Here is a 27042-nt window from a genome sequence, read left to right as displayed (position 1 = left end):
CATATCCCATTTGTCAACTGATTCATTTTTGGGGAGAAATGAATAAAAATTCCACATAAATTGCCTGACCTGCAACCCTTACATAACTTCCTAAATTAACATTCTCAATGTTGTTCAGTGAAGAAATGTAAAATGGTTTCCGTGTTTACATAGCCTGATGTAAACATGCAGGAGGTTGGGAGAACACTCAATAAGCTGGAAACCACTCCGCTTCACGTCCTGGTTTCCTACGCTTATCTCGTGTTCTCCCAACCTCCTGCGTGTTTTCATCAGGCTATGTAAATACGGAAACCATTTTACATTTCTTTTATAAAATAACTAATGAAAGAGGAATAAAAACCGTGTTTAGATAAGCTCATGTAAAATGGTTTTTTGGCCAATCAGAGCGCACTACTATTTGAATTATTTTATAATAAGAGATGATCAAGACTTTGTTTTGAAACTTGTAGACTCATTTTCTGGTCTTTGAATGAGGAAAACATTTGGTGGGCAAATGTGCACTTCCAGTCTTTGCTGACCTCAGGTTCCTTTTTGTAAACTGTACAGTCCAAGTCAAGATTGTGAATTAGTTATTTTAGAAAAATAAATGCATTTATCACTTTAATCCTTTAACTTCCAGAAGTGGTTTATGCGTAACTTCTCCCTATAATATCCATACACAGTGCATTATCCAGCAGACAGGTCATAAGAATAAACAAACTTATCAGAAAGAAGTTGTTATATTGTTGTAATTATCAGAAAGAAGTTTAATTTCTCAGTAAATGACTCAGTAGAACTTTTTGGCATTACAATTGATAAAGATCTTAAGTTTAAGCAACATGTGTCCTCTATGTGTAAAAAGGTAAACAATCAGTTTAGCGTTATGACAAGGTTCAGCAAACTGATGTCTACTGAAACCATGCTACGTCTTTATAAGGCATTAATACTTCCTCACTTTTATTATTGTTCTATGGTGTTGCATTTCTCTAGTAAACAAGATTCTGTTGGATCTTTTAAACAAACATATTCTTCAATTTGTTTTCAAGGATTTTAACTTTGAATATAATAATTTACTTAAAAGGGCAGGAACTGTAAACCTTAAGGACAAGCATTTACAAAACATGATTCTTACTATTTTTAAATGTCTACATTTTCTGATTATCCAAGATATTAAAAAGATATGTTTTGTTTGTGCTCTAGTACCTATTTTTTAAGAGGAAATAATACACTCTGTTTGCCTAAACCATCGACCATTTCTTCTGGTATCAATTCCTTTAGTTACTTGGAAGCAATATCTTAGAATTCTCTTCCTGACCATCACCGCACTATTTCTGATTTTACTTCTTTTCGACGACTGTTATCTACTGGGTACAATAATTTACTTTAAAGGGCAGGAACTGCAAACCTTTCTTCATCAAGATGATTTGCTAGTTAGTTTCTACGTAGTTAGTTATTCTATTTGTTATAGAATTAATCTTTTTATTATAATTATTTATTAATGTAGTTTGCTCAAAGACATTAGCACCTGAGTGCTACACTGTAAATTCAAGGGTAAATAAAGTTTATTGATTGATCGATTGATTGTTACCGTGATCTAACACCAAATTATTGTAAATTATTTTCAAGGAAATCTGTAGCAGCTGGAGGGGAGAATTAACAATCAGATCTTGGGAGTTTAAAGTTTGAGGGCCTTCACAAAGTCCAAAACACAAAGCATAAATTTTAAATTAATTCAAGGCTCTACACTTGTACATGGATAACGACACATCATATGATTTCTTCCGCAACAAATCTTAACATATGTATAAAGTAATGAGTAATGAGCCTCCCATCAGAACAAACCTTCCCTACCCTAGACGCTACTCTAAAAAATGCTAGAAGCCATGATAATGATTCCCCGAACCGGAGTATTTAGGTTATTGGGTTGTTTAAGTTGAAGAAATTTCTATAGTGAAAAATATACTTCCTTATTCTTTTTTTAAGCCATCATTTATTTTTGGTTTCATGTTGTATTGTTATTTCCCACCTCTTTTCCAGTTCCATAATCGCGTGCGTAGGACAACATTGCAGCGTCATCAAACAAACGAAGGAAAGTCCGACATTCACTAATTGCTTCCGCCCAGATCCGAAATTTTCCTGCACTAGACTCGTAAGACAACTTCTGCAACCCTCCACTCGCCAAATAGCTGGCATACTGAAGGAGTCGCATTAGTTTCTCTCTGCCTCTATATGTTTCCAAAACACGCGCCACCTCCGCTACCGATTCCGCCATATTGTTCGAATGAACTTTAACCAAAGACAAGTTTCTTCCAGGCGTTTCACTCGACAAGACCTGGAAACAAAGCTTGCACAGGTATCCCAAGCTTTCCCCTGTTTGCCCTTCACTCCTATCTGACCTGTCTTGCGGTAGTGGTGGGTGACTTTGAAAAAAAAAAAATATTGAAAAAAAAATTTTTTTTTCTTTTTTTTTTTTTTTTTAAGGAAGATTATTCAGTTTCAAATGAAAGGCTCGATACTTCTAGATTTTTCAATTGGTGCCTGTAATTGGCTACTAAACAAACACATTCGTATCAAAACTCACACAAACTCAACTGCAGCTGTGTCTTTATTTTTTGACCACTTAAACCTCTGAGCTGAAATTCGAAAATATAAAGTTACATAAGACTAAAATTTAATGGGTATGCCACCGCCGGGTCAGCGCCACGGGAGTGAAAGTTTTATGAGCATCATAGAGATTTATCTTAAATTAAAAAAAAAAATCCTACAATTATTACTTGTTACGGTAGACAAACATCAAAGTGGAAATAATATAGGAAAAACGAAGGATGACTGTTAAAGAGGGAAAAGATGAACACGGATTACAAATTATTAAAAACGTGTTGAAAAACTAATCTTGTAAGAGGCGGCAGAGCAGCAAGGGCAGGGGAGGGCTGCAGCTCGTACAAGCGAAAATTGGGAGGGGGGGCGGCTAAGCCCTCTACTCTTTAGTATTAGCGAACGTCAAATAAGAACTAATTGAACGGTTTTGTTTGGTTGCAAACTCTTGTAATCTTTTAGAAGTGTTCATTCGCCAAAAGTAGCAGAATTACATGTAACTGCAGCTAGTTTCTGTTCTTATAAATATATTTCTTTACATCACCAGTCTGAACTTTATGAAATTCACTTTCCAGGCATTTCAATTGTCCGTCTTAAATTAGTATCCTCTCATCTCAAGGGCCGTTTAAAACTGCGGTAGTAAAGATGCAAAAGGCTTGTTAGTGGGTGTTGCTCCTTGTCTCAGTCAGTTTATGATTCGATTTTAGAGTTGTATAAAGCCTTCATTTTTTTAAAACCAATAAACTACCAGTCAAATTCCAAGTGCACATGCTACAATACCAGCAGTTTGTATTCTCCCAGAGCATGTTGGGTTTTCTGTGAGCCGAGCGTGACAATTCTTAACGCAGGGGTCAGTACTTCCATCTTCAAACATTATCAAACGAATAGCTTTATAATAATATCCAGGATTGATGCTTATCTGATTTAACATGCCCTCTGTTTTGAGTGAAGGTAAGTGATGAGTCTGCTATATCTTTTATTTTAACCTATCTGTTAACAAAATCCGCAAAGTCTATATTCTGGTAACTTACAAGCAACTTAGCTTACAGAAAATTCGTTATAACATTGAGTGGTGAAACCTCTCAGTTTACCGTTCAATTTAACAACGAATCGACCAGTGTATAAACTTGCTTTAAACACTTGCCTGTTGGCATCTTTAGTACACTCTAGCGAATTATTTGATCAAGTTTTGTATTGACTTTTTTTACTCATTGGTTGCCAGTCTTTCACCATCACACCGATTGACTAGGCGGTAGGGAATTAAGAGCACGCTTCTTTAAAAGATACTACCGGCTATATTTTTGCATTTAAAAGACTTTTAAAAAAAGTAGCTCTACTCTTGTTAATTTATGCAGGATTTTTTAAAGGTCTTAAAAACCATGTGCATAAATGTGAAGAAGTCATTTTCGCACCCGTCAATTAGCACTTTAAGACCTGTAATCTCATCAAACATACCTGTTGAAAATAATTATAAAACCTTTCAGAACTTTTTTTCGATTGAAAACGCAACCTGTATTCAATTTGGTGCCATTTCAATTGTTTAAGAAAGTCTGCTTAAAAGGAGCCATGAAATTTCACCACGAGAATGATCTTAGTTTTGATTGTATTTTCTGGCAGTGATAAATCAAACTGCTGATAACTTCACTGATTCAATAACCCACATGCACAGTACAGCAACCGTCAGTGGTTGGATTGCACCGGTTCGTGATACCAGTTAAACAAAGTCGAGATGAACAAACGGTAAACTTGTGGTCTGCGCGATTGACTACAAGTCAAGAGGTCTAGGTTGAAGCGCTAATTGAGTCATGGTGCTACGTTCTTTGGTTAGAAACTTTACTCACACCACCCGATGGATACCAGCAGACTAAGGGGGTCCGAGGAAAACCTAACGAATTGGCGGGGGGGGGGAGAGTGGAAGTAAGCAAGCTACTATGAACAGGATATCAAGGAAGAGGATACTCTTAGTCGCTTTATGCCATGGAAACCAGTATAAGCTCCATCTACCACTTCTATACGCGACCCGACCCAAACCTCCATCGCTATTTTCATATGCCGCTACTATCGTACCGTGTACTATTTCGCTATGTTTTACTGACTGAAGGCCTGAAACAGGCTAAATGAGCCACTAGCGCTCCTATTGCTGTCCATTTTAAATTTATAAAACCAATTCTTTCTTTTCTGTAAGACCTATTAAACGGACTGCTTTTTAAGACTGGTGTGTGCCTTGACACCGAGGGGAGACGCCTTCGAATTCGCTGTCCCGACTAAACACCTTTTCTTACCATTTTTTATTTTACTCTTAGTTCCAATCATAGAAAAACACCCGGAATCCTGTACAGTTCAGTTGGGAAAAGACTGCAAGCTTTTCTGCCATGTTACTGGCAAGAATCTCAAGTATCGCTGGTACAGAAGATCTCGATGCCTGGAGGGGGAGGTTAGTAATACTCCGACCACTCCTAAGGTCATTCTAACAACACATTGGTCACGATATTTAATCAGTCACACGGCCCATTCAAAAGGAAACAATACTACGCTTTTCATAGACTATCTGGGTAGCTCAGTTGTAAAGCGCCGGACTGCCGTGCGGGAGGTTCAGACCGGGCCTAAAATAATTGTGGAGAATGTGTTGCCTTTGCTAGGACATTGGCGAATGGTAAGCGTTCTAGTCTTCTCGGATAAAGACGGTAAACCATACCGTACAGGTTAACAGGGGTCGTTAAAGAATCTATGGACTTCTCGCAAAGATTTGGGAACTTAGCTACTGGTGTTGTGGTCTGGTCTGGCCTCGTCTGGCCACATGTCCCCATTTAACCAGCTTTAAGCTGAACTGGGCCAGCCTTTCTAAATATCGCAATTACATACATGCATACTAACACCATTCAACACGGTGTTGATGACTTGAAGGTTAGCGCAAATGAAAGTATATTTTTAACTCTTGGATGACGAATGACGCAGAAGAATGTCCAAATTGTTATTGAATGCTGATTAAAATGCAAAAATCGTTATCGAATCTGATTTGCGCGCAAATGACCGTTTTTTGTCGCTAATGAATATAGCTTCTCGCAATTGTTCGTCTTTTTCACTTAAATGAATGCGTATTTTCTCGTAGAGAATCACAAAAGGTGTACAACGGTTATCAGACAACCACCCACACAAGCGAGTAAATCGCGGTGTTTGTTAAAGCAAAAAAAATGGTAAATCAGCAGGAAATCCGTAATTTGATAAACTTTGTGTACGAAAGTCTCGAGTTTTCCTTTTCCCAACTTTTGTTTCTTATGCAGATTTCAATGAACATTTCAATTTTTTTCACATATCTTGCGTGACAGCGGCTGTTTCTAAGTTTCCTATGAAATTTTGTTCGGGAAAGTGCCGCGCAGCCGGCCAAAATTGGATCCCCTTGCGCATGCGTTACGTTTGATTGCTACGTTGGATGTCCCTGTAAGGCTTGAGATAACTGACATATCAAGCGAATGACAGCCTTGAAAAATTTAAAGACTACATTTTTTAAAAATACTTAAAACCCTGACATAACCTAATGTAAAAGTCCTCCCAGAACTTTTGGATGTCCTAAAGTGAAATATAAGTAAATTTAGGTCATTATCAAATTTTTCTCTTTTATTCAAAGATGTAATAAGTCTATTCTGGCTAACAATTTATTCCACTGTTTTTATTACCAGACCTCTTCGGTACTTCATATAAGGAAAGCCGCCATGAATGACGCTGGGCAGTACTCATGCATCATATCGAATGACAAGGAATCTGTGATCACCTGGGCAACCGTTGACGTCATTTCCGTTATTTCATCCCCTAAAGTTAGATAGCAAATTAGGAAGCGAAGTTTTGTTTCGATTTTTCGTGCGAACTTGAAGATATAAATAAGAGCCTTTTTGTATACATTGGTCAATTACTTACTCTTCGTTAATCGTTTGTCGCCAAGAATGCCAGGTCAGTTTAGAGTCAATTTGATAAATAAAGTGCATTTCTATTGAGTGTCGTGAAACTAGAGTAATCAGAACAGCCAATCAGAAGACAGGAATATATCACAAGGAGCCAATAACATCGCCAAAAAAAGAGCGCAGGGATACGCGAGTAAGCAAGTCGTGATTCACTTTAGCTTTAAGCCTGGTTGCGTTAAAGAATGGCGCGAGTTTTCTGAACCGATAACATAGAGCTACAACTAAATTAAAGGAATCCTGGAATACTTTCGACGCCCTATTTTAACTACGAACTTGACTCCATTTCATAGCATAGGGAAGCCACAGTGCAGCCAATTACTTTAATACTTAAGGAGGAAACAGGTAAATAGACAAGTGAAATAAACGAACAAACCAAGCAGAGTAACACTTGACAAAAGTTCTTCATGTCGAGTTCAACATGAAAAATGATTTTTCTTTTTTCTTGATTGTTTTTTTATATCTCTGAAAAGGCAAGAATTAAACTTTAGCTTTAACCAGGCTCTCATTATAAGCGCCGCAGGACCCGCGTTTCTAAGCCCGCGGTAAGACTTGAGACGAGTTGAGGAGAGGTTTACCGGGAGTCTGGCACTAACAGCGCTAGAACGCCGGCTTACGGTGCTCGAGGCCTCATACGAGGAACCTTAAGCAAACCACGATGGCGACAGCAGCGAGGACGTGGCAAAACAAAAGATCTAATAAGCAGAACAACAGCTCAAAGCGTGCGTTTTAAAACTGTGTACATTTCTTCGCAGTCCTCTGCAAAATAACAACGTAAAATCATCAGAATTTGCGTGATCTGAGAAAAGAAACCCCAACAGCAAATTATTTTAGTTTCCATTTGGAACTCAACACCGCCCTCATACGTTATGCTGGGGTTAACTTTCGGCTTCATAAGAGATGGTAAACACATCCAGTTATTCGCGAAATTCCAACCAAAATATGTATTCATTTTTAAATCAACGTCTTCCTTGGCATTTCCATCCTAACTGCTAAAGGTCCCTACTTTCCCGTGGGCGAAAAAACACCAAACGCTAAAGCGCTGCTAATGAGGACGTGCTCGCACACAAATTAAAGGTGTAATTTATACAACAGAAAGTCGAACGAGACTTTATACATTTAATACCATAATTGCTTTGAAATAGTCTCTTACTTATTGTATCATCTTTCAGTTTTACTGAGTTTAAAAGAGCTCTCAATAGAAAACTTTGAGGCTCAGAATCAAAAAAGCCCACGAAATTCAGTAAAAGTAAAAGACTACCACCAAAACTTGAATACGTTTGTACTTCAAAATTTCAAAAAAAATTAAAATGTGGTCATCTGAAATATGCGAAATACCGTATTTCATCGAACATGCGCACGCGCACTAATAAGTGCCGGCCATAATATCAAATAAGCACCTCTCTCGAATAAGTGCCCCCACCTACCTCACGTTCTTTAATCGTAGGGATGCAAAGAAAACCTGTTTATGTTGTCACTTCATTTGCAACTTCTTAAGCTTTACCTACAGCGCAATCAATAAAGGAGAATAGTTATTTCCCGTTCCAGTTATTTCTTTCTCTATGTGCTTGCATAGTTCCTTTATGAGTGTTGTCTGTCCTTTTAATTTTTAGATGGAACCACCTGATCGGCTGCAACAGCGTGGAAGGCAGACAAGGGAGCTTGGAATCCGGTGCTGAGTTTCAAGTTTGTGAAAATTGGCGATACAAAGAGCGGGACATGCAAAATAGCACAACTGAGCGCAGGTGAAAGAATTAGATTTCATTTTCATATTACAGCCGGCAAATGTGTATATCTACGCGTGAATAGCCTAAAAAGATGCCTTTTTCGAAGTGACCACGTTAAGATCTTCCACTGCGCTATATCCATTAGTTAGAATTCTCATTGGTTTTGATATACATTCCCTGTCTCTGGAAAGAAATTTTAGAAAATTTCTAAAAAATTAAAAAAAAAAAACAAAAAACACTTACACCCACCGATGATAAAAGATTGTATAATTGTCAAATTCGAAAAAGGGCATCCGAAAAATAATAAAAAAAGGACAAAGTTATTTTTAGCGGACAATCATTAAATTCTTTTTTTTTTTCTTTTTTTGAAATAGGTGCGGTAACTTGTACGTGCAGCTCAAAGCCAATTTGATAGACACAACCCCTAAGTGATCAGAACGCGAGGCCAGTTTGATCCGCGACGCTAATATTGAGTGACACATTTGGAAACCTTTAAAAGAGAACACCATATTAAGCACTCGACAGATCATTTTCTTGTCTTAGCATTAACATTTTCATCATTGGTGTTTCGCAAAATCCACTGGCTAATGAGAGATCTATCAGCCAATGGTGGATGAAAGTGGAGAGTAAAGCTCTTAAAAACATCACTAATTAAGTATGCTGCTTTCGGGTGTTTGTTCAAAGTTCTTTAAAGGCCAGAAAATGGAAATTTCATACTCAATTTGCAATTCTTTCAGGCCGGACTAGCATGTGAGCAGAAGATTGTAAAGGACTGCTCGACAAAAAGAAGGTGAGATTAAAACCCAAACCAACACAATTTGATAACGGTGGATAGGAGATCCGATTCACGAACCGAAACAGAAGAACCACAAAATTTATGCCACTTTTTTCGGCGTAGAAACGGAGCCGAACATGAAGGAGTTATAATTGCTGTAGGGTAGTAAATTGCATCGTTCGCACGAAAAGCCCTTTCTAAGCTTGTTCCGTTCAAATTGATAAAACAATGACCAGGTTAAAAAAAATCAATTATAAAATTCCGGATCGTCACTTTTTCACCAGAGGGAATTTGAAAGGTGAAATTACCAGCCAGTCGCTTCCGACCTTCGAAAGATATCGTTCTCCGTGTGTTTTCGTTTATAGACCCAAAATATCACAGGATCTTAAATGAAATAGAAGATCATTGAGGCCTCAGTTTTTCTTCTGCCGGAGATACATAAATTTTTTGTAATTTTAAGAGGAAGTTATGTTTCTATTTTAACCGACTGCCACCTTTCCGGTTGGTTAACGCTATTTCGCAACGAAAACAGATGAAAATTACAAGAAGGTAGAGATTAAAAACCGCAGTTGCGTTATCATATATTCCTCACGAACGGAAACCATTTACGCGTTCGCGCGAACAAAACCAAATAATTCACAAGTGACTCGCACTCGGTTTCCATCTTCTTCTGACAAGAAGGCACTATACGCTGATGACAACAAGACATCTTTCTAAAAATAGAAAACGAGTGCGACATTTCTAGCCTCAACTTGAAGAGAAGTAAAAAGAAAAAAAAAAATTAAGAAAAAGGAAACAGATCTTGCCTAAGGCAAGGTTTTCAGAAAAACGACTGAGTTGATTTTCAACCTAGTTTATCGGCAAGTAAAATAAATTATGTAACCATCCTTCTGACGGACAACATTTGCCTTGCTTTCAACAGCAGGCAAGCCTTTTACAAGCTGACCGAGACACAATCTTTTCATTAGCTTTGTAATATGAATATTTTATTTTACAAACTGACGATTTTTTGGCAAGATCACCATATCGTTGTCACTTTTAATTAGTCCCATGCGAAACAGATTTGCTCGTAGAATGTTTCTCGAGCTAAAACCTTTTCACTTTGGTGATCAAACAGGACTAATGAAGGACTGTTAAACACATTCAAGGAAAACTTCCCAGATCGACTGTTCGCTGACATATATCAACTAGGTAAAACCGGGTAAGGACTTTGTTTTATGTCACCAACCAACCATGATTACGTAATTCGACATCACTATCTCCCATGGTTGAAATTGTTTTCGGAAGCCAAAAAATAGAGTACACGTAAAATACACAAACTGTGAACGTAAAAGCGGTTAGTTTACATCCACGAACATGTTTTTCCATTGTGTGGAGTGTCTAAAAAAGTGTTTGTAATCAAACTGGTGTGAATTTCATCTGGCAATCTCCGAGAGGGTCTGTTGAGGATGACAGGCAATACAACGTTTATCTCCAAAACCAGATGCCTTTGTTTTGATAAGAAAACGAAACGAGCTCACTTATCACAACAAGTCAGTATTTAACCGACATCTGAATAAAACGGAATAAACATTCAACTTCGCGGGTATTTTACGTAAACAATCATCATTAACATTGCGAAATCGAAAATGATAAGATATTGACAGAGTTGTAAGTTCAAAACCGAATTTAAGACAATATATGAAGTTTGGACCGATGTTAAAATGCACTCTATCCAAAGAAAATTCCAAATCTGCCCCATACTTTTATTAGCATTCAAAAGGTAATGGGTTTTCCCTTCTTCAATACTTTCACGGGCTATAACACCTGTTCACGTCCTTCATTAGATTTGTTAACTGCATGGTCGGTCGGGAAGTATACTTCACTGATCATTGTCAGCTCATACTGAGTCAGTCAATAACAATGTCTTAAGAGAAATTGGCTTGAAAGACGCTTTGCTATAAATAGAAGACGCTACAATGTTTCCCAGCAAGGTATTAAGGGGAGTCGAAATTATCTAACGGATATAAAAAAAATATATTATGTATTTTGATTCTCAAGTCAGGTTTTGTTCAAGAGAGCAAATTCTCGAGTTATTTTCAAACAGAAAAGTAACTTATAAGCATACGTTATCATTTACAAAGCCAGCCATTTTCAAATGATCAAGCCAGAAAGAAACAAAATTTCTATGAAAAATGATTTCGCGTTCCTTGTGCTAAAAGAATAGAATCAGACTATACTGGTCTGATATCAATTGATATCTTGGCTCCAAAAAAACAGAACGTAAACGTCGGTAAAACTAGAACTGAGTAAAATGCACCGAATGTTGTCCTCTTGACAGCAGAAAAGAAGGGAAAGAACATACCGTGTTTTTATGGATAAATTTATTTATCAGTCCAAGATAGTAACGTTAATGGTTTTAATGGAGGACAACTCATAAATGTGATAATCCAGTCCAAATCAAAATGAGTTTCAAGCGTCATCAGGCAGTCAGAATGTCGGCTGCATCATGCAGCTGACATCCTAAACGCCTGCGGACCTGACTTACGGTTGGCTAGGCGCGTCCGTTAAAAGAAGTAACAAAATGAATGCCAAATAACCACGAGTATCGCTTAGTTTTAAGTGCTTGTAGACCTTAATATAAACTTCTGTCAATGATCTGTTCTTTGAAAAGATCCCGCAGAGAGTGTGTGTCGTACGACATTAGAAATGAACCGGCTTGCTCAAAGAACCGGAATAAAAGTAAATGAATCTCACAATTTAGAAAAACAATTTTTCTTGAGGAAATTTGACGAGCTTTTCTAATTGCTTTCTTGTCTCTTCACATGCACAATGGAAACCATTGTGGCTTGAAAGATGATGCATAATTATTCGAAGTTTATTGGTTCATGTCATCTCGCACCTTTTATTTTGGTTAGCGAAGGTGATCGACGACGGAGCTTTAGGACACCATTTCAGTAGTTGCTAACAATACTAGCATGGAAGCTTTGATCTTAGTCTAGCCCAGAACAGTTTATCACTTGCGGCGTTATTATCACTTTGTCGGGCACTGTGGCGCATTTTGCGGGCAAAAAGGGAAATTTTGGCGGGCTAAAACGCTCGCACGTTGCGTGCGTGATTGTTCAGACCGTTGTGTTGTCATTTTTTCCGTTTTTTATTTCTTAATGGCCCAAAAGTGATAATAATAGTAACACAGTTTATGTTCGTGGGTATAAATGTATTTTTGGCCCTTCTCCGACACTGGGTCGGGTCCAAAACATATTTATGCCGGCGAACAGAAACTCTCATTGTTTTATTATGCAGTAGGCGTTAAGTTTACGCACAGCATCTTTCAGGTTCTTTAAAGAAAGGCTGTTGTAATAAAAAACAGAAAATAACGCAACGAAATTGTCAGCAAATTACAAGCTGCTAAGACCAACGGTGTCATAGCTCTGGCAAATGATCATAAACTGGCTCAAGTCAAATGCTTGAATGCACCTTTGTTTAGCTAGTCCGCTTTAAGAAGCTCTACAAAATGTTTCGTTTTCACAAGATGATTTGTTCAGGAATCTTATGCACTATTTGCAATGAGACTAAATACACTATTTGATGTAAAAACTGACTTGTGACAGTTTCAGGCCCTTTCAGGAATTTTTCGTCTCTGATACCACGCCTCGAGTTGCATGATATCAAGCGAAGTAAAAAGCGCGGGAAACACCAGCGAGAAGACACCTCAGGAAGATTTCACGAATGAAATATATCAAACAAATCAGAACCTGAGAACGGTACACAATCGGTCCATCTGTGATTTGAATTGAGCTTAGGTTCACTTGTGCACTTTATCATGTACCCCTGAGGATTTTCAATAAGTTGCGCTGCAGATACCACTGAATTTGATAGCGATCTTCACAACACTACTTAAGCAGTAGTGAAAATAAGGCCTGAAAAAAATTCAAGCCTGCGGGGGATCTGAAAAGGCCTGAATATTTTTCAGGCCTCATTTCACCACTGCTTAAGTAGTTTTCATTGCTGCGAAGATCGCTTCCAAATTAATTTCCTTAAACGCAGTTCACATATATTAATATATTTACAGTCGTAGATGACACTATTTCTTACCAAAACTGATATGATGAAATCTAAAGAAGACAAAGTCATATTCAAATCTGGATCAACCTTCAAGCAACTCAGAGATAAAATGGCAGCTAGATACTTCGGCAGAAGTTAATGCCATCTCAAACTTCGCTAATCTTTAGAAAAATTTTCAATTGAGTGTCGAAAAGCCATAACCAAAGTAATCCAATAAGAACCCAATGTCAAAAAGAAGCGGACTGCTTGAAGCGCGGGAAAACGTGAACGAGTAAGTCGCGATTTTTTTTAGTTTTGCCATAATCGAAAGTAATGCCCGGAGGAAATTTCTCAAACGTCGGTCATGTGTTTCGCCACGTTTGAAACAACAAAAATTTACTTGTCGTAGATTTGTTTTTCGCCTGTTTGAATCTCAAATGACCGATGTATATTGAAGAAAACGCAGTTCCTCTAATTTAAAGCAGTTTTCTGCCGTCTTAAATCACTAACAAGCTACGTATTAGCGTTCGCCATCAAATGACGATGATCCAGAGATTTGCAAATTATGATATACTGTTAATAGAATCTCAGGTCAGTCTTTGTCGGTTATAACGTTTTCAAGCGGAAATGTGTAATGTAGCTAAAAATCGAGATCTGTTTACAGGAAAGATGGCTGAATTGAAGTCCATTGACAGCGAAAATGGCACTTTTCTGTTGTATACAATGTTATATTCGTATTGTATTTTTCGATTACTCTATGTTATGTTCGGTATCCCGCGTAGAGAGTAACAATTCTGTTTTTCGCTTAAACGCTAATTTTTTTCCTTAATGAGATGGTTTCTTCAGTTCGACTTTGGCCCCTACTAAAACAGAAATTTACATTTTTGATACATACTGAGTTTTAAGCGGCTCCCCACTCAGAAAAGGATGTTAGTCTCCAGAAGTTTCGTCTGAAATTTAATCATGAGAATATCTTTATTTTTGGAACCATAGTCATTGGGATTTAGTCGGTTTCAGTCGTAAATTGATATGCCACAATCAAATTTAAAACACCAGTGTAAATATCGAAAATGGTCGGGACAATTTCATTTCACTTGCCTAATAAAACTTTGTTCGATAGACATCAATTAATTTAAAGTAACACGAATTTGATTGACAGTTTTTGGATTATAATTTGCCTTGCATTAAAACCATTAAAACCAGAAAGAAAGAAAAATGGGACTGATATATTTATGGCACATAACATATTGAATATTCAAGTAAATGCTAAACAGTGAACTTGAGATCTGACTCGAGACTAACAGTTGGAAAGAATGGGTGTCTTGTGATAGAAAATTAAGTCCTCTATCCGTTTTTCCCCGAACTTATTAGGGGGTAACTACACAGCTGTCAGAAAATATGGCCGAAGTTTCAGTGTCGCTGATACAACGCAAAAATAATATGGAGGACGTAAACAAAGGCAACCAAAATTTTCAAGCGTCTAATCTTTAACGAAAAAAAAAATTAATTACGCATAAGCCATAAGTGTATGTCCCCATTTGCGCCGAGACTTTTGTCCATAACCAAACGTTTCGTAACTTCAAAGGTCAGCCAAAAGAAGGCGTTGCCATTCAAATGGCAGTTGAAGTTGACAGACATTCTCATCGGTCATCGTGCGATTTTGATGGAAATTCTTTTTATGCGACGCTCTATTCATTAACTATTTCCTGTCCAAAGTGACACTCTCTTCCCAGAGGGCAAGAGATATGGAAAAAAATGATTATCCAAGTTGGGTCACCGTGCGCCATGTTTGCTGCAGCGATTGATGGGTGGAAACAAACAGAGCATGTCGAATATTTCGCAACCCATAAGGATTTGAGGAAGTGCCCCCACAGACTTCACCTCCGTTCTTATTGATAAAACATTCATATTCTGTGAATTCATTTGTAAACGAAAGAAAGGCGCGGAACAACAACAAAACATAATGTTCTACATTGTTACCATACGCGTTCAAAAACAGTCATTTGGTCTTTTCAAATTCCCGCTTTTCACGGATCAGAATTCGGCGCTCTGAGAAACTTTCGCCGCCTTAAGAGAGGAGAAAATTATCGTTCAAAGGCCTCTTTAGTGGATGTTACTTCATGGTAAGTCACAAAATATGGACTCCTAATTTGTCTAAATTCGTTGCAAGTAGAATGATCATGCATCCCATGATCCCATGATACGGCGCCGATTATCCGAATGTAACATCAATCGCAAGGAGGTAATAAACGTTAAGGGAAAACTGTCGGGATGGCGTATATTACTAAAAAAAAATACACTAGATAAATTATTTTAATTTTTTAATCTCCTAAAACCATTGTTTACATTGGCCTTCACTTGGTTTGGCGCGAGAAAATATCTAAATTTGGTGAAGTCTGCTAAGTCAATATTCAATGTTTAACTCAAAGCGTTGACCGCAGAAAAATTGAAACGCGAAAAGAGTCGTGCTAAGCTTTTCCGTTTGAAACAAGCAGTCTTTACCTAGATGTTTAACGCGAACAAACACCGCTATCGACTTACTTCTCGAGGAAATTTTCAGCCCCTGTGTTCTGATTAGTGTAATTTTAGTCATTCGAACACCAACATAATTCTTTACGAAGTCGACATTGAAAAACAAAAAACTGTCGTGACTTAATCGCTAAGGCAGAAAGAAACGCTGTCGGAAAGGTGAAAAATATCAAACTGAAAGAAAAAACAGAAAACTCTGTAAAGTGTGACTCCAGGCAAATTTTCCTGAACGCGTGGGTTTGGGCTCGAAAACACCTGCCCAAGGTTTACGACAATATTTATGTCGGTAAAGGTGAGACCCTGGTGAGAAATTACGCTGAGGACAAAAAGGGAAAAAACATCAGTTACAATAAAATTTATGTTCACGCACGAAAGACACTGACATCCAAACACGGCAAACACAATGTGTCTTTCGTCTTGGAAAAAACCCACTCGGAGATTTCTCTTGGATTATTTATTGGTCAAAAGAAAAATATACAATTTCAACGAAAAACTTGATTGTTATTTGAGCTTTGCTTGCAAAATACATCAGGACTTGAACAAATTTACGGAGCAACTGAACAAAAATGATACAAACTGACTTTCTGCGCCTGAACTTAACCTACGCGATGAATTTAGAAAAGCTTCACTATAATGGCGGATGTCTCTTGACAACTCTATTAAGACCCAAGTGGACGCCTGACATAATACACGACGTCTGGACTCAAAGATGTATCTTGCGCGGGATCTACACTTGCTTGAAAAAGAAAAGTGTTCGCTTCATACAATGTCAAAGAAACTCAATTGTCAGCGATATAGGTCGGAGAAAACTTGCTTGAGTCAGAGTTCTCTCGAACCAATCATAGTTTCTTCGGTAAATGTTTTTCCCTATACTAAGGGTTCTTGAAAAATGTTCTCAACGAGAGGTTTCCTTGTTCGGTAATATTTTTCTCTAAGGGTTCTTGAAAAATGTTCTCAAAGAGAGTCTCCTTGTTCAAACTAAGAGACTGTCTACGGAAAAACTTGTCATACCTTTCCCATCTACAATGCCAAGAAACTTGAGAACTTCTCGATGAAAATTTGCTCAAGTGAAAGCGGCTCAAGACAAATTATACTACGCGTATCTGTTGTAATTTGTACAAGACACTCAGACCAGTGTCTTCACCCTCTGTTACACCTCCCAACTCAAATTTGTTTTCCGATTGGAGAAAAACGTGTCACGTGCCATGGGTCAACACTCACTGACTCCCTTGGAAGACACCAACTTGAACTTTCGACTCACACGTGATCAGGTCGTGCACTTTGAAACCATGTCAAATGTGCGTTCAGCTGGCGTCAAAACAATCAATTTTTGGCAGTCATAGCTAGACGTTTCGAAATGTTGATATTTTAACTTAAGGTAAAAGCAATTGAAAAAGGTGTATTGCTGATTTTTCACCGAAAGTTCTAACATTTTTAAATTACTGTTTGGATTTGCAAAATATGAATTCCTATTCTTTCTCATCACTCAACAGCCATGAACAACAAGGGTTCAGAAGCTCTGTTCCAGGCTAGTTCGTCGTGCAAACTTCGTCTTGTGCGCATGCTTGTGGAAGGAGGAACCTCGGTCAATGTTCGTAACGAGCGCCAGGAGACACCACTAATGCTATGCTGTCAATCCAAGACGGACATCGATGAAAAAAGTCGAGTTGTGAGTTACTTACTCAGCCAACAAGCAAAGGTAAATTTGCAAGACGTTGACGGTCGGACAGCTCTGATGTACGCTTGCACTTCAAACTCTGGAAAAGGAATCATCCAGGCTTTGATGGATGCAAAGTCTAATCCGTGGATCGAAGATGGAAGTAAAAGTACAGTGTTTGATTATGTAATGAATGCTGGGGATTTAGAGACCACGAGACTTTTAATTAACGCTTGTCGAGAAAACATGGAAATACGAGGAAATTTTCAAATGAAAAACTTAGAAGAATGTCTAGCTAATATGCAGGACATTCGCAAGTTCTCCTGGCCATTGATGGGCCCCAGGTTACGGAGAAATCACATGAATTTGTATGCTGCTGAGAAAGAAGACACTTCCATCTCCAGCGGAAATCTCTTAGGTGCTGATTTAGGGGTTGATGGCGAAAATCCTCAACCTGAGAGACGAAGGAAAAGATCTGTGTGTCACTTTGATCCGCTTGATATTCAAGAAATATTACGTTGCTCAGAACAGGCTAATACCAATAGATCAAAAACAGAAAGTGAACAAGAAGGTAAAAGTGAGACGGAAGGGAAGCGAAAAACCTCTGTTCGTTCACTTTCAGAGGAGGAAAGGTTCAGTGTTCAGATTTCTGATGTAGAAACCTCGCCGCGTGACCCTTCATCTGGGCTTGAAAAACTGCTAAAGCTACAAGATTCTTTCGGCTCTTCAGATTCAAACGAGTCCCCTTGCCCGACAAGTGATAGTCGCAGGGATTCATTGACAACAGCTGGCTTCTCTTCTGCGAATAAACACTCATGGAAAGAGCAAAACTCGATGCAGGAAAATGGTTTTTCTAGTTTAGAAAAGGTAGAAGATATCACAATCAAGGGCGGAAGCGAGGTTTCTTTAGCACCAAAGATGCCTAATGGCGATGATAAGAGTGAAAACGCAAGTTCATTCGCAGGCGATGAGACGCAAAAATCTGCTCATTCAAACGAAAAGAATAGAACAGAAAAAGATTGCGAACAGGAAAAACTTTTCATAACTCGCAATTCCTCCACGAGTGTGATGCTCAACGAGAACTGCTCATCATTTGTCGAGACCTCAATTCAAAGTCTAAGGCAAGTTAATAGGGACTCCGCCGTGGATAGGGCATTTACGGAAAACACAGAAAACAGGTCAAACCGGATTGTATCTCCAGCAACCAGTCAGCAGTCGTCTCCCGTTTTGAGCCCCATAGCATCCCCAAGAGTAACTCGTCGTCAAACTACTGCACTGACGTTTAAACAAACCTCGGCAAGTCCTCGAGCATCTCCAGTGCCGCCTATTTTCGACAACAATCGACAAGAAGCAGGAGCACCCATTGTAAGACGGTACACTCTATCTGCAATGGACATGGGCAAGTTACAAAACACGGCTGGTATCAAGACCCTCTTAACACCACCGACACACTCTTCCACTGCTGACATTGACACCAGGAGGGTGGGGCTGGAGGGATGCTTTGCCCCTCCTGGGCTGAGGAAGAGTAAGAGTGATCTAACAGATTGGAAGTCCATTTCACGCAATTTACAGGGTAAAGAGTATGTAGAAGTCGGACCAAGTCCCGGGCCAAGCATTCACAGCTTTCAGCAGCTTGTCGGCAACAACAAGGAAGGAAGTGATATTACTGAGTTCCAGTTACCGAGTATCTCTTCACTGAAGAAAGGAAGTCGTTCAACGATGATCACTACCACAGAGAGCAAAACTCAGAATGCTGAACACAGAATGGACCTGCCATTACCTTGGCCAAACAATGCCGACAAACAACGCCTGTGCTTCTCTGGTCAGGAATTTCCTGTCGATGATCAAAGACGATCACCCAGCCCAGGACGCAACTCGCTCCCCTCATCGCCAAAAGACCCCACAGTGTCATCAACAGCTGGCGCCTATGACTCCGTTGCTATAGCCAAAGTGGCTGATTTGTCACCAAGGGGTTCAGAGAACTCACCGGGAGATGTGTTTCCAGACCTATTCTTCAACTCTCCCACGAGAGCACACTACACAGAGGACAATAATTCCAAGTTGGGGGAAAGCGTAAAAGCAAATTCGACGAATTTCAACCTCAGAAATAACAGAGACGTCCTTGCTTTAAATTCCAACGTTTCCGAGGATCGTAATGCAGTTTCGTCTCCCAATCAGCAGCGAATTAGTCCAAGACTGCGCCCAGCCACACTTCTACCACCGCTGACAATTTCCAACAGGAGATCGCCGACGCATGACCTGGAAGATGGCTATTTCTCGGGGTCACCTTCACCAGCGGATGTTGAAAGTCCACGAAGAAAATCAAGCAATGAGTATCTGCGGTATTCATTTCGACCGATTTCCCCCCGTTCCCCTATTCGCTCACCAAAGTTCAACACGGGAAAACTATCTCAACCACGTTAGAACTAAGTATTCTATGAAAGATTTGGCGGCAGTGATCGATACAATTCCAAGCTATGACTGACTCATAACTGAAGAAATGGTTTGTTAGACAAAATGGAATAAAATGACTTACAACACTGCATATTAGTTAAAGACACAAAGAATTCATCGCTTAGATTGGGATTCTAAATCATTTCAAGTACGAGCAGAACTACAGGAGCAATAGAATCTCACAAATCATGCAACGCTTGAAAAACGTTTCATTTTGCCAGACAGGCCCCTTTATGCCAGGCGTCGTGCGCAGGACGATTTATAAAGTTAATCCTTTAACTCCCAAGATCTGATCACTAATTCTGCCCACTGGCTGTTACTCATTTCCTTGTAAATTCCAAGTTAAAAGAGAATTTCATGTTCGATCGAGATAACAACTTCTTCCCGATAAGAGTGTTATCACTACCTTTTTTCTAAATAATGTGTGGATATCATTGAGAGAAGTTTCGTGTTGATTACTGGCGGGAATAAAAGGGTTAATATAAAGTAAGACTCGTTTTCGAAACGAGAATCTAAAGCTGGTACTTGCTTGTAGCTTTCATTGCACTTCTTTTAGGATTGTTGAATGTGTTAACGTTTACCCCCGCAAAATTTTTTTCTGTCCTGTGTCAACCTGTGTACATAATTACTAAAGAAAATAAGTAGTAACTAGTTAGGATTCCGACCAAGTAAAAGAAATTTATTTCCAAAGATGTAATTTTTCTTTGCTTAGGGTTAGGGTTGTCTCTGGGTCGATCAGAACGAAACATCTCCTCTCAGAATCTCATGACTATTTGCGCGAAGAACTGAGTGCTAGTACCCAGGCTATGCCCCTTCATTACTTTTCGATGTCCTTTAGAACCGGGTAAGCTGCTAGGAACAACCAAGGCTTCTTGGCGAGCTTCCCATAAAATTGAAGGCGGAAGAAAAATATTTTCTTTAATAGCTACAGATTACTGTCTTTGCAAAGCGCCAAAATGCCTTCGCAGAAGTAAGAAATGTGAGAGGTACCGGAAACGAAATACGGTAAGTCAAACGAAGAAAGAAAACTCCCGGCTGACCGGTTTCCATCGGCTTTGTTTCACATTAGGCAAACATCTCTAGTTATCCCCAAAAGATGGATAACTAATTCCGCGAGCAGCACCCCAGTCCAAGTCAAACAGGCTCTTTATCGAGCCATTAGCAAGTTTTTGACACATCTTGAGGGACTTGTTTCTCATAAACACAAAATCTGTATTGGATTTGGTTTTCTTCAATAATGCCTTGAGGCACTCCACTGGGTGTACTGAAAAAGAAAAGAGAATTCGTATAGAACCCTCTCTGTTCATCGACCGAACTCAAAATTGAATATCTTTCATATCTTATTTAACCGACGACTCTTTTGATAATGCTCATTCCAGCATTAAACAGGAAGCTTGCCATTTATGAACATTTCAACTAGCAAAGTTCATTATCGAGTTCTCTTACATTCAGTAGTAGTGATGAGCAGCGTAGCGCGAAATGCGAATGCCTGCGCCGGGTTCTATTCCTTCTAGATGATGGGCGCTCCTGACAAGACAAATAACCCCCTTTTTCTTTTTGAGCGCTTTTTGAGGAGGGTCATAAAACTAAAATCAAAGCTATCAAAACTGCCAAAGAAAGATTGGTTTAAGTTTTGATTATGATTGGTTGAGGAAGTGGCACGATTTTTATGAACCAATCAAATAACGAATTAAAGCAAAACCAAAGCAATTACGGATTACTTTCCACATTCAATTGAAATTGCTCTAATAAACGAACAAATGCACAATTCTTCATCTTATTCTACTCACTCGCGCAAAGCTTTTGATATTAGCGACCTTGTCTTCATGCAGGACACGTGTCACGTATAAACCTAGCCATGGTCCAGGTGAGGAGGTTCTCCATAGGCTCGATTACCCGCCGCTGTTCGGAAATGTGAACTCGCGCTCCTCCTTTCCCCGAACCCTCCTCGGGGAGGAGCGAAGACTAGACACGAGAAAGCGGCGAAAATCGAGCCCAGTTCTCTATAGCTCTACAGTAGAGCAAAACCCGTTCGAAGGTCGGATTTAGACTCCTCCGATGATCCAGATGTTTTTCTTAAATCATATTTTGACCGGCGGATGGTATACTAGCATGGAAATGATCCTCGCAGTTAACCAGCAATTGAAGAAAATGATACTGTCCCTCTGACTCATTTTCTTCTTTTTTTCTTCAGTTCTCTGAAGTTTCACGTAACTCCTAACGTAACTGGACACTTAAAATGTATTTAACTGAAGCAATTTTCAAGTTGCAAGGTGTCTTACTCGGAACGTGTTATGTATTGTACCCATATATTGTACCTTATAAGACTGTACTTGCTTCTGTCAAAGGCCGGGAAAAATGCATCTGACTCAAATTCTTTGTCTATCTCTGTTAAATAAATTCTTTGACAGTAAGAAGACTCAATTGCTTCCTGCGAAAGAAAATAAGAAAAAAAGTTTTGGTTATGTGAAAAACAAAAGAAGCGAAGAAAGAAAAATGCCTTTCCACTTTATCACAGAAGATGCGAAAAATGCGTTGAGAATATCAGTCACACATTCACTAGCAGTTCATCATACGCCTTTAAGGTCCTTTCCATATTTTCACGTTATGATCTTTTACAAAACAGTCGCTCAACAAAATGGAGCCTGTTTGTAAAACATTACGTGCCAGTTGTTTTAAACGAGGTCTAACCCACACCACGGTTTTACAAAAGTGGTGGGCTTTGTTAGGGATTCTCTGTAAGAGGGTTGATTTAATCAAATACATGTCTTTCCACTGTTAGCTTTCGGCCCTCTTGACAATGTTCACAAAAAATGAATGTTAACATAAAAGGTTTAGCTAAATTGAGGATTGTTTAGTGCGTGGTTTTGTTAAACAACGGCTAAACTTTGTTTAAATAATCAGACCTACCAGTTTACAACCACTGCAATTTTCAGTTGTGTCCAAAGGAATCTGGGACTACATTGATCAAGAAAACTCAGACTGCCCTCTCAATCAATAACATGCAAAACTAAAACCATCTCCACTTGGTCGCCTGCCTTTTCCCACACATTAGGTTGTTTGCTTGTTTCTACGGGAGTCTCTTTCTAGTGATTAGCAGTCGAAATTATTTTGGTTTTGGTTTTAACACACTAAGTTGAAAAGTGCTCTAGGGATTATAACATGATAGTTAAGATATTTACCTTGTACACATCACCACCACCAAGTACAAAAATTTCTTCCACTGTGTCCAAAAGAGGAGGGAGAGATAACATTTGAACTGCAGAACAGACACTGTTAAAAACATGGTGTGCTCCAGGAGGAGGCTCCCTGATTCAAAATAAATAGAAACTAAACACTTGATGTACTGTAACAAACTTGTGTGAAGGAGGGAATTAAGCCAATAGCAGCTACTTAGAGGGTAGATTTAACCAATCAAAAAGAGTTGGTCATCTAATTGTAGCCTTACACAAAAGTCTTTGTACACCTTACATATCTACAATTCTATTCAAATTGGTAGAATTCCAGGAACAACAATGCAGGAAAATAAACCTGCTAAAGTCTGACCCTTCAAAGAGCAGATTCTAAATTAACCATTTGCACCCTGTTTTATTGAAACCACTGGTGTGGTGAGAATCAACACAGAGGGCAGGCTTTCACGGGTGTCAGTAATTATCATAAAGTTGTATTTCATTCTATTATTGGAGCTTTGCACTTGCATAAACTTCCCTAACCCACCCCTCAACCCCCCCCCCCCCCCAACCCCCTCCACCTTTTATTTGGCCACCACTTTGGCCTGTTGCTTAAGAGAAGTTCTGTGATATGGTGAAAGCAATGAGAGTTTAAAAATAAGATAAAGTTATGTCATAGAATGTTTGCGTGGGTTGTAACATCCCTAAGGTTACTTAGCCTCTTTCATTTACTCAGTTTTTAGAGACAAGTGCTAAACTGGGATAAACAAGAAAGAAATGGATAAAAGTGGTAGGTTTCTAAAAAAATTGTGGTGCTGCCACAGTGGGCAAAATAATTTGGTTTAATCAGCTGAGTTAATGATGTATTTGGCTGCAGACTGAAGACTGAAGTTTTGAGCTTTAGCCCATCATATTCACTCTGGTGAAAGGCTAACACTTGAAATGTCAGCTTTAGAAACTCTTTACCATGGCCAATTAACATTAATAACTCAGCTGATAAAACCAGATTATCTAGGAAATAAAATTGGAGGTTCCCTGGCCATGTTTGCTCACTTGCTGCATTGCTTGTCTCCTCTGAGAAATTTCCTGGTATTGGTTGTAATTTGTTTTGTGAGAGGGATATGAAATGAGTTTTGACCTGATTTAGATTCTCTTTATTTCTATAAACTGAGAAGTCAAAACATGCTCAAACAAAATAGAAGGAGTTGATTCCTTGATTGTTATATGTGTTCATATCAAGGGTACATATGGTACTTACTTCAGTGTCTTACTTATAACAATGTTCAGTCTTCCAGGTAAGGGTTGGTTGGTCACATCAAGTGATTCCCAAGTTTTTCTTCCCATTAATACAGCATTCCATTTACCTATTAAACAATCGTTAAAAGGTTTGTATTTAACCTCTTCCCCAAAGCCACGTGCCAAAAGATGATTAGAAATTTCAGCAAGCTAGAGGCGGACCAGTAACCTATTTACAGAGTGTGGCTAGAAAAACTGAATTTGCAACATCCAAGATTAAACTAGTAATGAACAGCAGGGTGAAGTTTTTGAATTCAACATAACTCTATTCTTCATTGTGTGGCCCAGGTTAAAATTCTGGCTGATGTCAATCTATTATGTTCTAGAGTGATGAATTCTCTCGTGGGGTAAAATGGGTAAAAGTGAACCCTTAGAGAAAAATCTGACAAAGGACTCAACACTAGGAAAATTGACTGGCTGTGGAGACAGCTTCATCTGGCTGCTTCCAAAATCCCAACAAAAGGAATAACATATATGTTACCACCAAATATTTTCCTTATATTTCTTCTAAAATAAAGATATATTTAAACTTATAAAATGTAGGGGTTAAATGATTAAAAGATCTTACTGATAGAAAACTAATTCATTCATTGACTGGTTCATCAACTCAGGATTCAATCATATTGTGAAACCATAACTTTTAGTAACTGAAGCATATTAGTTTCCCCTCTAAAATGCAGAATAACTGAAGAACTTCAAAAATTTCTGGGAGACTACATTTCTAAACCATTGAGCGGAAGGGAAGCAATTCTCCTTGTGCCCTATGTTAAGTATGCCCAGGCACCCAATACTGATGCTCCTATGCTGCAAACCTTAATAAAAATCCTTGCCCTGATAGATTCATATCTTATTCAGGGGGAGTAACAACAGATTTCTAATGGTTCAGAAATTGGGAAGGGCTACAATCAATTTCTCATAAGCAAGTTTATAATACCTTCAAACACTTGGAGCTGTGCTTAAGCAGGGTCCATGTGAAACAGGTCACCAACTTCTGTCTCTAAGAAGACCTAGAAACTTTCCTTTACGAAAGCTGATCTTAGGAGCATGAACAGTTACTATTTAAAATGCCTTACTACCTCTAGATCTTGTGTTTTTATCTTTTTATTGATTATATTTCATATCCACTTTCAGTGGGCTTAAAAGTGTTCAATAACACACCTTGTTCATTAACCTCAGTGGTAATTTTCTTCAAGAACATCAGGTCTGTCCTTAACAAAGGCAAACAAAAATCTTTTAGTTTTGATACAGTCTGTTCCTATAGTAGTTCCTAGTAATAAAATAGTAATAATAGATGAACTTGAGACTTAAAATCTCCTTTTATCTTCCTTCTTAGAAAAAGGTTTTCATGTGATAAAGTGGTACATCAGAAATAAAGCACATGTCATGCTTATTATAATGAATAATAACCCTTATGGAGAGTGCCATCTTCACTAACGATTTAGACGAGTCATCTATGACCACAATCGTTGACATAATTGAAAAAGGTTTGATCATTTTTCTCACACCCAACAAGAAAATTGACAAAACTCTGTACAGTTTTCTTCTATTATTTACCCAACATTTAATGAATAAATGTTAAGAAGCAAGTGAGCTAAAGGCAAAACCATCCATAGAGTTCGTTTCCTTAAAGCAAACAATCTATAGAGTTAAAGCAGGTTTACCTCAGTGAGGGCCAGGGCAATCTCCCGTTTTTCCCAATCCCCATATTTGAGCTTACGGCAGCAACACAGCTCACACAGCGAACACGATTGCCAGAAAAACTTGTTATCATAACTAACAATCGTTCGGTAAACGTAAAATCGTGCGAAATATGTATTAGTCGAAAGAAGGTGCGATTCTGAGCTGATCTATTATTTCGAAGGTGCTAAGTACCAAACTTTGTACAATAGCCAGAAAGTACTTATGTCTTTCGATCCCTTTGGGAGTGTTAAATTATTTGAGGAAATGTAAAATAACATGTAGGCGCCATTTTTGAACCTTCACACGCTTACCGCTGGTATCTACACTGCAGACTAAATCGCGCGTCAACATCGCGCAATTTAAAGAGTTTAATTTTCGGGGTAACCACAGAAGTAAACTAAATCTCGGTTTCAGTGTGGTTTATACTAAAACAACTATTCACCTCCACTTCAGTGAGTAAGTGTTAATTACCGTATTTCCTCGAATAAGCGCCCAAGCTCGAATAAGCGCCCCCCCCCCCCCTTCGTCCCTCACTTTCTCAAATTAGTAGGGATACGAAAAAACCTGTTTCCTTTGCTAAATTATTTATAACTTTCTAACCTTCAACTTCGGCGGAACCACTTTAGGAGGATAGTTTATTTCCTGCTTACAGTTAATTCCACGTGCTTACAGAGTTCCTTTATGTACGTTTATGTACGTTGTCCTATTTCTGCGCTCTTGGTAAATGCCGTTAACTTCTCAGGCACAAATAAACAATCTGTAATTTCCACGGTAACAAAGTTATTGGGATGCGTTTTAAGAAAGCAGTTGATGAGGAATGACAGCTCAATTGAAATGGACCCAACAGGCTAAAAGCTGTCAGCGCTATACACATACTTCACTTTTTAAGTTTCAGTTGCATTGACGTTATACTTCTTGGCTTATTCCCTGTCGTCTTTTTGAGCGAATAAATCCTTTCCCCTCGCTTAGACAAATTTAAGATATTTAAAATATCGAATTTACTTCTACGTGGATAATTGTTTTAGTTTTTGTCTTTCTATTTAAGTTTTAGCCAAATTGAAGTTACATTTCATTAAAAGAAAAAAATTTATAAGAACCCCTTTGATTAAGGACCTTCTTTCAAATAAGCACCGCCACCCCCACCCCCACCCCCACCCCCGGTTCCTTTTAGCTGAAATTTCACTTAAGCGCCCGGATTTGAGGA

General features: G+C 38.6%; 4 protein-coding genes across 7 annotated transcripts in view; 2 read left to right on the top strand and 2 right to left on the bottom strand.

The window, feature by feature from the left end:
* LOC113679212 (peroxisomal membrane protein 11C) overlaps window positions 1–2607 on the bottom strand; it is a 4099-nt gene extending 1492 nt beyond the window's left edge. Inside the window, exons 1-2 of the mRNA XM_089197116.1 lie at window positions 2561–2607; window positions 2006–2399 (exon numbers count right to left, since the gene is read on the bottom strand). Of these exons, the coding sequence (XP_089053242.1) occupies window positions 2006–2251 (246 nt within the window). The 5' untranslated portion in view covers window positions 2252–2399; window positions 2561–2607. The remainder of the gene's footprint in view (window positions 1–2005; window positions 2400–2560) is intronic.
* Window positions 2608–3366: 759 nt separating this feature from the next.
* LOC113679203 (HEPACAM family member 2) lies at window positions 3367–6775 on the top strand. The gene is made up of 3 exons (XM_027196154.2): window positions 3367–3525; window positions 4878–5008; window positions 6252–6775. The coding sequence occupies exons 1-3, from the start codon at window positions 3504–3506 to the stop codon at window positions 6393–6395; spliced, it is 297 nt and encodes a 98-aa protein (XP_027051955.1). The 5' UTR covers window positions 3367–3503; the 3' UTR covers window positions 6396–6775.
* Window positions 6776–8911: 2136 nt separating this feature from the next.
* LOC113679207 (uncharacterized) lies at window positions 8912–20382 on the top strand. 3 transcript variants are annotated; one of them, XM_027196159.2, is made up of 3 exons: window positions 8975–9044; window positions 10147–10230; window positions 17075–20382. In XM_027196159.2, the coding sequence occupies exon 3, from the start codon at window positions 17077–17079 to the stop codon at window positions 19660–19662; it is 2586 nt and encodes an 861-aa protein (XP_027051960.2). In that variant the 5' UTR covers window positions 8975–9044; window positions 10147–10230; window positions 17075–17076; the 3' UTR covers window positions 19663–20382. The 3 variants fall into 3 exon arrangements, with proteins under 3 accessions (XP_027051959.2, XP_027051960.2, XP_027051958.2); XM_027196158.2 differs by lacking the exon at window positions 10147–10230 and having other exon boundaries at window positions 8912–9044; XM_027196157.2 differs by lacking the exons at window positions 8975–9044; window positions 10147–10230 and adding an exon at window positions 14813–15175.
* Window positions 19725–26354, bottom strand: LOC113679208 (dihydrofolate reductase). 2 transcript variants are annotated; one of them, XM_027196161.2, is made up of 6 exons: window positions 25820–26354; window positions 25317–25366; window positions 24121–24226; window positions 22875–23001; window positions 22011–22123; window positions 19725–20956 (listed from the first exon to the last, which is right to left on the bottom strand). In XM_027196161.2, the coding sequence occupies exons 1-6, from the start codon at window positions 25927–25929 to the stop codon at window positions 20851–20853; spliced, it is 612 nt and encodes a 203-aa protein (XP_027051962.2). In that variant the 5' UTR covers window positions 25930–26354; the 3' UTR covers window positions 19725–20850. The 2 variants fall into 2 exon arrangements, with proteins under 2 accessions (XP_027051962.2, XP_027051963.2); XM_027196162.2 differs by having other exon boundaries at window positions 25317–25361; window positions 25820–26317.
* Between the last annotated feature and the right edge of the window lie 688 nt (window positions 26355–27042).

The sequence above is a fragment of the Pocillopora damicornis genome, chromosome 2 (assembly GCF_964200805.1).
Source record: "Pocillopora damicornis chromosome 2, jaPocDami1.2, whole genome shotgun sequence".
NCBI lineage: Eukaryota > Metazoa > Cnidaria > Anthozoa > Scleractinia > Pocilloporidae > Pocillopora > Pocillopora damicornis.
This window is presented reverse-complemented; position numbering and strand designations above follow the sequence as displayed.

What these genes read in the sequence shown, in the direction of transcription:
- LOC113679203 (XM_027196154.2), top strand. Translation starts at nt 3,504, where the DNA reads ATGCCCTCTGTTTTGAGTGAAG. An exon ending in GCCCTCTGTTTTGAGTGAAG is followed by an intron (nt 3,526 to 4,877) that starts GTAAGTGATGAG and finishes TTTTACTCTTAG; the next exon opens with TTCCAATCATAGAAAAACAC. An exon ending in CTCGATGCCTGGAGGGGGAG is followed by an intron (nt 5,009 to 6,251) that starts GTTAGTAATACT and finishes TTTTATTACCAG; the next exon opens with ACCTCTTCGGTACTTCATAT.
- LOC113679208 (XM_027196161.2), bottom strand. Translation starts at nt 25,929, where the DNA reads ATGATAACAAGTTTTTCTGGCAATCGTGTTCGCTGTGTGAGCTGTGTT. An exon ending in TTGCCCTGGCCCTCACTGAG is followed by an intron (nt 25,367 to 25,819) that starts GTAAACCTGCTT and finishes GCCTTTGTTAAG; the next exon opens with GACAGACCTGATGTTCTTGA. An exon ending in GTGGTGGTGATGTGTACAAG is followed by an intron (nt 22,124 to 22,874) that starts GTAAATATCTTA and finishes TTTCTTTCGCAG; the next exon opens with GAAGCAATTGAGTCTTCTTA.